This window comes from Homarus americanus, unplaced genomic scaffold (genome assembly GCF_018991925.1).
Source record: "Homarus americanus isolate GMGI-L3 unplaced genomic scaffold, GMGI_Hamer_2.0 scaffold19583, whole genome shotgun sequence".
Classification (NCBI taxonomy): Eukaryota; Metazoa; Arthropoda; class Malacostraca; order Decapoda; family Nephropidae; genus Homarus; species Homarus americanus.
Genome location: NW_024711708.1, coordinates 1 through 7,974, shown reverse-complemented (window position 1 = coordinate 7,974; position 7,974 = coordinate 1). Strand labels below are relative to the sequence as shown.

General features: G+C 40.9%; 2 protein-coding genes and 1 long non-coding RNA gene across 3 annotated transcripts; all 3 read right to left on the bottom strand.

Moving 5' to 3' along the window:
• Positions 1 to 1,572: 1,572 nt before the first annotated feature.
• On the bottom strand, positions 1,573 to 2,732 carry LOC121858748 (pro-resilin-like). Its single transcript, XM_042355384.1, has 3 exons — positions 2,642 to 2,732; positions 2,301 to 2,375; positions 1,573 to 2,140 (listed from the first exon to the last, which is right to left on the bottom strand). The coding sequence occupies exons 1-3, from the start codon at positions 2,651 to 2,653 to the stop codon at positions 1,778 to 1,780; spliced, it is 450 nt and encodes a 149-aa protein (XP_042211318.1). The 5' UTR covers positions 2,654 to 2,732; the 3' UTR covers positions 1,573 to 1,777.
• Positions 2,733 to 4,693: 1,961 nt separating this feature from the next.
• LOC121858737 (cuticle protein 21-like) lies at positions 4,694 to 5,741 on the bottom strand. The gene is made up of 3 exons (XM_042355376.1): positions 5,711 to 5,741; positions 5,386 to 5,463; positions 4,694 to 5,229 (listed from the first exon to the last, which is right to left on the bottom strand). The coding sequence occupies exons 2-3, from the start codon at positions 5,418 to 5,420 to the stop codon at positions 5,007 to 5,009; spliced, it is 258 nt and encodes an 85-aa protein (XP_042211310.1). The 5' UTR covers positions 5,421 to 5,463; positions 5,711 to 5,741; the 3' UTR covers positions 4,694 to 5,006.
• A 1,290-nt stretch (positions 5,742 to 7,031) lies between these two features.
• Positions 7,032 to 7,963, bottom strand: LOC121858734. Its single transcript, XR_006087500.1, has 2 exons — positions 7,844 to 7,963; positions 7,032 to 7,686 (listed from the first exon to the last, which is right to left on the bottom strand). It is a non-coding gene; the product is annotated as an uncharacterized LOC121858734 (long non-coding RNA).
• Positions 7,964 to 7,974: the final 11 nt, after the last annotated feature.

Below are 7,974 nucleotides of genomic sequence, written 5' to 3'. Positions count from 1 at the left end.
GTGGCTAATATTAAGAGCAATTATTCACAGTGATACAAAATATTCATTATTAGAAAATAGATCGTTGTTATTTGAGTGTGATAAGTGTGTGTTCTGGGGTGAGGTCGAGGTGCGTGGTTGTGACGTCACCACCTTGGCCGCTCTGGTACCCTGTCATCATACACAACAGTAAGGCAACAGTAAGGCCTTCGTCAGGTGAGATCTACTGGTGATCTGCTCTCCTACTGCACACATCTATGGTCATCCTCTCTTAGGGACTATGGGGAAACTTCCGTCGTGGTCCTCGACATCTCCAAAGCAATTGACAGGCTTTCTAAACTTCCCTCTTATGGTTTCTCTCCCCCACTTTTCTAGGGCGGTTAATCATCAGGTGAAATAAGCTCGGGTAAATAATCTTCACGTGATTCAATAGTACTGAATATTTAACCAAATCAGTTAACCAATCAGCGTCGTTAAAACAAACAAAGTGGCGTCGATCTAACCAATGAACGTCGTGAAAGTAGAAGAAAGTTCTATCCGTCAGCCCCATTATGAAGCAACACAAAGTTACCAAGCACAGAGGCCTAGTGATCGTTGCCATATCAGTCACAAAATAAAACGAAAGTAAAAGTAACACTCATATCTAACCCCGTCTGCTTCACCAATGGCAATCAAGGCTCATAAAAGCAAATAAGATGAGAATAAAACTACACGGTTCTCTCACCAATCACTGCTCATGTACCGGGGAAATAATGATAACTTACCGGGAAGAGAAGGTCACCACTTTAAGCCTTGGTGAACGCCTTTCTCTTTTTACCTCATGTGGGACCATAAGCTGACAACTCTACTCAGACAACCATCAGCATCAAAGGGTTACAGGTTAAACCATTGTCCTTAAAGCATTACAGGTTAATCCATCGTCCTCAAAGGGTTACAGGTTAATCCATCGTCCCCGGGGGCGGTTACAGGTTAATCCATCGTCCTCGAAGGGTTACAGGTTGCTTCATCGTCCCCAAAGGCTGCTGCTATAGTTAAACCATTGTCCTTTAAAGCATTACAGGTTAATCCATCGTCCTCAAAGGGTTACAGGTTAAGCCATCGTCCTCAAAGGTTTACAGGTTAATCCATCGTCCTCAAAGGGTTACAGGTTAAGCCATCGTCCTCAAAGGGTTACAGGTTAAACCATTGTCCTCAAAGCATTACAGGTTAATCCATCGTCCTCAAAGGGTTACAGGTTAATCCATCGTCCTCAAAGGGTTACAGGTTAAGCCATCGTCCTCAAAGGGTTACAGGTTAAACCATTGTCCTCAAAGCATTACAGGTTAATCCATCGTCCTCAAAGGGTTACAGGTTAATCCATCGTCCTCAAAGGGTTACAGGTTAAGCCATCGTCCTCAAAGGGTTACAGGTTAAACCACCATCATCGTAACGTTTGTGGATATACTCAATATTATTATAAACCTAACCTAACCTAACCGACCCCTGTCATGGAGAACGAAGGGATGATATAAGTCGTCATTAAGTGATGTCTGTCAAACCAATTCACATTATACAGCTTGATAATATGAAGGTAAATTAAGAAAAGAATTCACGTGATTTGCAGAGTGATTCAGTTTAATAAATAAATAATTACAAGAGATTTATAGAAAGCAGAAATAAACAGGACTGGGGAATAAAGTGTAAGATTTTAAGCTAAAGAAAGATTTTAACAATTTGTGGTATTAGAAGAAAGTTGAAGGATGAATTAGCTAGAATATACAGGGGAGTGTATGGTCTGCTAGGCATTGTTAGGTGTGAGTTACTGGGGGAAGCCGTATGATCGCCTGGGTGGGGCGTACACGGGAGCCTCCACAGACTCCTCAGACTGGGGTGCGGAGTACCGGGGCCTGGGTGGGGCATACTCTCTGGACTCTTCAGACTCGGGGTACTGAGCCTCACCCTCGTACTTGACCTCGGCCACGTAGCCTGAGTCACCGTTCACGTAGTAAGTCACAGTCTGGAGACGACCGTCGGGAAGCTGCACGGTGTACGACCCTTGAGTGTTGTCGTCTTCACGGTTCTCCTGGTGAGTGAAGTCGTTGCCAGAGTAGCCATCCTGCACGTTCCAGTTGTAGACATACTTGGGGGGCTCAGACTCCTCAGATGAGGCGTACCGGGGAACCTGTACGCCATTGTCAAAAAATCGTATGAATACTTCTCAATTAATTTCAACTCGTCATAGCCAAAGGTCAACAACACTCTTAGCATTATTTTCCTCGGTAAATATTTTAGTAGAAATTATATCATTACATAGTATATAATTAGAATAGCTTAAGACATACCTGTGGAGGTGGGCCGTAGGAATTAGAAGGCCGGTCTGCGAGAACCACAGTCACCACACCCAGCAGAAAAAGTACCTAGAATAAGAGCCACAGTTGATTACAAGAAAAATCTAAGATATGTATCACTAACGTTAGTTTGTATCACTATCTAGAGCATTCCTTACCCATTAATCACCAACAAACTTCATAATGCCATGTACCGTTTCTTAATGTGAATGTACGGTACAGTACTTGTGTTCATGGGAGAAGTTGAAAAATATTCTTGCGTCAGTGTATTCTTCCTTTAAAAGTCATCAGTAAGATTCACTAAAGTTATGAAAGGAAGAGAGAGGGTGAGTTACCTTGGTATTCATGGTGTAGTAGCGGCGTTGTTAACTGATAGCACTACTTGGCCGCTCCGCGTATTTATACCTAATGGGGGAAGCCTTGTGGGACAGGTTTTTCACTTGGCTGTGGTTTGTTACGAAATTTTTATGTACCGTGTTATTACTCTTGGAGGTCTTTACACAGTATTTCAAAAGGCACTTTCATTTGCTTTCAGGCTTTCTGCAGTGTACAGGATGAAGCATATGATACTATATAACTACAGTATACGGATATTTTGGAGACTGTGGGGATGTTATCTTTGTTTTTCTGATGATTCATGGTAATTAAAACTGTGAGTCAGGCTCCGGAAGATAATAAACACAAACTGGGTTTTTTTTAACGAAGCAATATTGGAAAACCTAAAATATCGACCTTGAAAATAATATGAGGGGGAAGGTATTGTACAACATAACTCAGAAAATCAAGTCATAAATTAATATTAATGTAACTACAGTAATGTCACTATGGCCTCGAATTTCCTCGAACATGGCATCTCTACGAAGGGATTTCACCTGAGCCACAGCACTAAGGACAAGGGGTCATACAGCTTATAAAATCTATAATATAATTCACTGTGGTAACTGGGTGGTCATCGTTACATATGTGTCCCCATAACTCAAATACGTCACCAAGTTCATATAAGACTGAATAAATGTCGCCTTTAGTCTGCCCGTTTTGCATCTCCGTTAGTCTGCCCGTTTTGCGTCCCCGTTAGTCTGCCCGTTTTGCGTCCCCGTTAGTCTGCCCGTTTTGCATCTCATTTCGTCCGTCCATGAGTTATCTTCGAGCTCTATTAAACTTGAAATGTAGGGTGATGGTCTCGGGGTGATATAGAGGTAACAATAAGAGGTTGCATTTACAGTGTTAAAGAATACCCTCATATGCCCACCAGGCCTCCACACAATTGATTTGGTGTGATTGTGTGAGAGAAGGAGGAAGATGTGTACAGTATCTCCAAAGAACTGCTTCTCATCCCTTTCCAAACCTCCTACACTAGTGAACCTGGATTGAGTGACGGTCAGAATTTGTTCCACTGTAGGGAGACTAAAATGTGCCCTGGGAGGAGGATGTGTAGAAGTACTTAAGTAAAAACATTGAACGGTATTGATAGTGGGAGAGATATTGAGTAAAAAATGTCTGAGAGTGAGGGTTGAGTGACAGATAAAGTAATGACTGGAGAGTAGTGGGCGGTAAATACAATGTGTTTGAGGACTTGGGTTAACCTTCATAGTCCAGGATGACACTGATAATCCCCTTCGCCCTTTGTGTTGTTTCACCGGGGATGACCAGCAGCAGTTTTTGTTGGTGGTCAGTAGTGTCTCCAGGTGTGTGTGTGTGTGTGTGTGCTAAACTTGGTAGTGGATAAAGAGCAAGGTCGGGGAAGTCCTTTAGAGAATATTTCAACCCCTGAGCAGACGGGTGGGGCAAAGGGAGGTGAGATCCAAACAGCATTCCAGTGAAGACAAGTAGAAGGCGGCGGTGTAGAAGGTAGAGTCTGTCAACCCTCTAAACGAGCAAGGGTGACTGACGATTAGGTTTTTTATGATTTAAGATTACATGGTGGAGAGTGATGGTTGGTGTTCTTCCTTCTGTTATTATTCAAGATCAATCTGTAGCTAGAGTGATATTGGTGATAGTAGTAATAAGTATACTGATACACTGATATTAGAAATGTTAATGATGGTAATGTTTCAATTGCGTTGACTGTTACTACTATTGCAGATACAAAAAATACTTACTATTGAATTAATGTTATGGTGAATATGAAACCAGGTATTAGGTAGTCCGTATGTCAGTGCATATGTTATGTATCTGAAATACTTTTATAGTTATGTATGGTATTAACCCCATCAGCTTGAGTGATAATAACATTGTCTATTGTTGTTTCATATATATTATGTTCATCAATATTTTTCAACTCATTTTAAAGTGATTAAAGATAAATATATTTCAGAATTCAAAATGCATTCAGTTTATTAAATAAGCACAAATATGAAATACTATTTACAATAAATGATAATCACAATACAAAAACATATGCTGAAAAAGTATAATACAATCTAAGGATAGAAACATTGTCTCAAGAGAAAGTGAGAGCAAAACAGTCTGAGATAAGAATCAAGTTACTTAAAGTACAGTTCTCAGAAACAGATGACTGAGATTGGTGGTAGGATACATTAGTTAAGTGAATGTGCACTATGAGTTGTAGCTCAATGACTTCTTAGGCGGATCGAGCACGAGCTACTGGGGGAAGCCGTATGATCGTCTAGGTGAGGCGTACACGGGAGCCTCCACAGACTCCTCAGACTGGGGTGCGGAGTACCGGGGCCTGGGTGGGGCTTACTCCCTGGACTCTTCAGACTCGGGGTACGGAGCTTCACCCTGGTAGCTGACCTCGGCCACGTAGCCTGAGTCACCATCCACATAGTAAGTCACAGTCTGCAGACGACCATCGGGAAGCTGCACGGTGTACGACCCCTTGGTGTTGTCGTCCCCACGGTCCTCCTGGTGGGCGAAGTTGCTGCTAGAGTAGCCGTCCTGCACGTTCCATTCATAGCCATACCTGTACACCATTGTCATATAGTTAATTATTAATTATCCAATGTTAATTTATATCCATTGCAAAGAAAAGGCAATAGTTTTTATACTGATATACTCAATAAATTATTCGGCAGAACGCAAATTCATTTATACGGAAAATATCCCTCTTAGGACCTACCTGGGGAGGGGGACCATACAAAGTGGGAATATCATCCGCGACAGCCACCACCACAACCACACCCAGTAGAAACAGTACCTAGATAACTTCAGAACGCTGGCTAAATTATTAAGTTCCATACACCATTCATAAGATTTCCTCGTTTAATGCTTCCGAAGATGCATGAATCCGAATTACTTTTATGCTCAAGGTAATGTACGTTAATTATGATCAAGTTTTCAGTTCGCTATATAGTGCATTATAAATATTATGAAAAAAAACGAGCAAAAGAGGCTCATGCAGATAACACTCTTCCACATTAGTTACAAGAGAGAGGGAGAGTTACCTTTGTGTTCATGTTGTAGTACTGATTAAGACTAACGTTACTACCTGGCCGCTCCTCTTACTTATATCTGACGGGAGGAACACTGGAGGGTATATTTTTCCTTTGGTTGTGGTTTGTTACTCAACTTTTATAATTATACTCTTGTGCTGAGGAAATTTCACAAAACTTAAACACGTACTTTTATTGGCTGCAAGGGCGCACATTATACAAGACTCCATGTATAAATAACTATTGAGACGTTAACACCGTGAGAGATAGAGTGTGAGTGAAGGAGACTGATGCTTAGAGATTAATAATAATAATAATAATGGCCATGACTGCGCTCAAGCACGGTGCCAACTCATATGTGGTGCCTATTTCAAAGCCGCCACTGACCTCTAACCTGTTAACCATAAAACCACAGTTGCTGTGGTCATAAAAGTTTGACTCCAGGTATAAACACTGTATCAAATCCAGTTTTTAATGTGTTTCTGTAATCATATTTATATTACGGGTCGGATGTTAACTTGTCCTTTGAGCTTTGGACCGTAAAACAGCAGCCCAGGAGACTGTCGTGGTTAAGATGTGTCACTAGTGAAACTCTTTGCGTTCTTGAGCTAAATTATGGACAAATCTCGGGGTTTTTATTCTAAGCTGTGACCTTTTTTACCTTTAACCATTGAAACTGAATATATACAAGGACAAGGAACTGTTACACTGACCATACGAGCTACATATAAACATTGTGATTCGTCCTGTACCCGACTGTTATCTATGTATCAAGGGCTACACATAGTCTACCTGGGTTGTTTTATCCCGAATCAGCAGGGGTGTGTAGACCGCTCCAGTCATCGTGTATGTATCCTTAAGAGGTGGACGAGAGATATAATATCCCTTAAATAGTTAGTCAATTGTGGTAAAAGTTTGTATCTGATTATTTCAACTTTAGGATTAATGGTATTTGTATATCTTTAGCGAATTTGACTTTAAGCTAACTTATACAAATAAACTGGGACCTTGACATTTATCTTTTGACTCGACCAAAAAAAAAACAGTTATGTAAAGTCATGGTGATTAAAGAGCCAAGTATAAACACTGTATACTTTTTGTGTAAGCTAGTTTACACTTAGACGCACAATGATGGTAACAAGAGAAAAGAAACAGAGAAAACAATATATTTCCCCCAGAAGGGTTGACATAATTACTACTCAACTCACGCATCACCATCGGCAAAATTCGTTGTAAAAATATTTTATATTACTGTGGCTGTCGAGAAATATATATTCATGTTTGTTTTAACGTTCTGTGTCATATTAATTAGGTTTAATTGGAAAATACAATGTTCATTCTTCATAATTTATTCAGTTTAATAAATATTCACAGTAAGATAATGGTACATATAATAGTAGAGAAATTTCACTCGAGAAAGTGCAATACAGATTAAAGAAAGAAGAGAATATTATCTCCATCTGAAGAAAGTAAGAGATAAATTCTGAGAAATTCTTAAAGATATTTGAAGTTGGAGATAAACATAATTTGGAATAATTTACAAAAATTTCATGACTGAAAATAGTCTTAGGAAACAATGGTGTTAAAACATGTATAGTCGTATGTCCTCTTTCGTGAACGAGTTACTGAGGGGCACCGTATGATCGCCTGGGTGGAGAGTACACGGGAGCCTCCACAGATTCCTCAGACTGGGGGGCGGAGTACCGGGGCCTGGGTGGGGCGTACTCCCTGGACTCTTCAGACTCGGGGTACTGAGCCTCACCCTGGTAGCTGACCTCGGCCACGTAGCCTGAGTCACCGTCCACGTAGTATGTAACAGTCTGCAGACGACCGTCGGGAAGCTGCACGGTGTACGACCCCTTGGTGTTGTCGTCTTCACGGTCCTCCTGGTGGGCGAAGTCATTGCCAGAGTAGCTGTCCTGCACGTTCCAGTTGTAGACATACTTTGGGGGATCAGACTCCTCCTCAGATGAGGCGTACCTGGATACCTGTACACCATTGTCAAACAGTATAAGTACATACCCGTAATAGAAAACTTATTTATAATCTTCGTAAATAAAATATATCAATTCGTGTTACTGCAACTATTAAATTCAGGTGTACTCATAACGCTGTATTCAAAAAAATAGTTTTCCAAAGGCCTACCTGGGGAGGTGGACCATAGGAGGTAGGAAGCTTGTCTGCGGCAACCACCGCCACCAGACCCAGGAGGAAGATGACCTATAAAGAAAAATGAATTAAGATTTTTTACAAAACTTATTGAAACATACAGTATA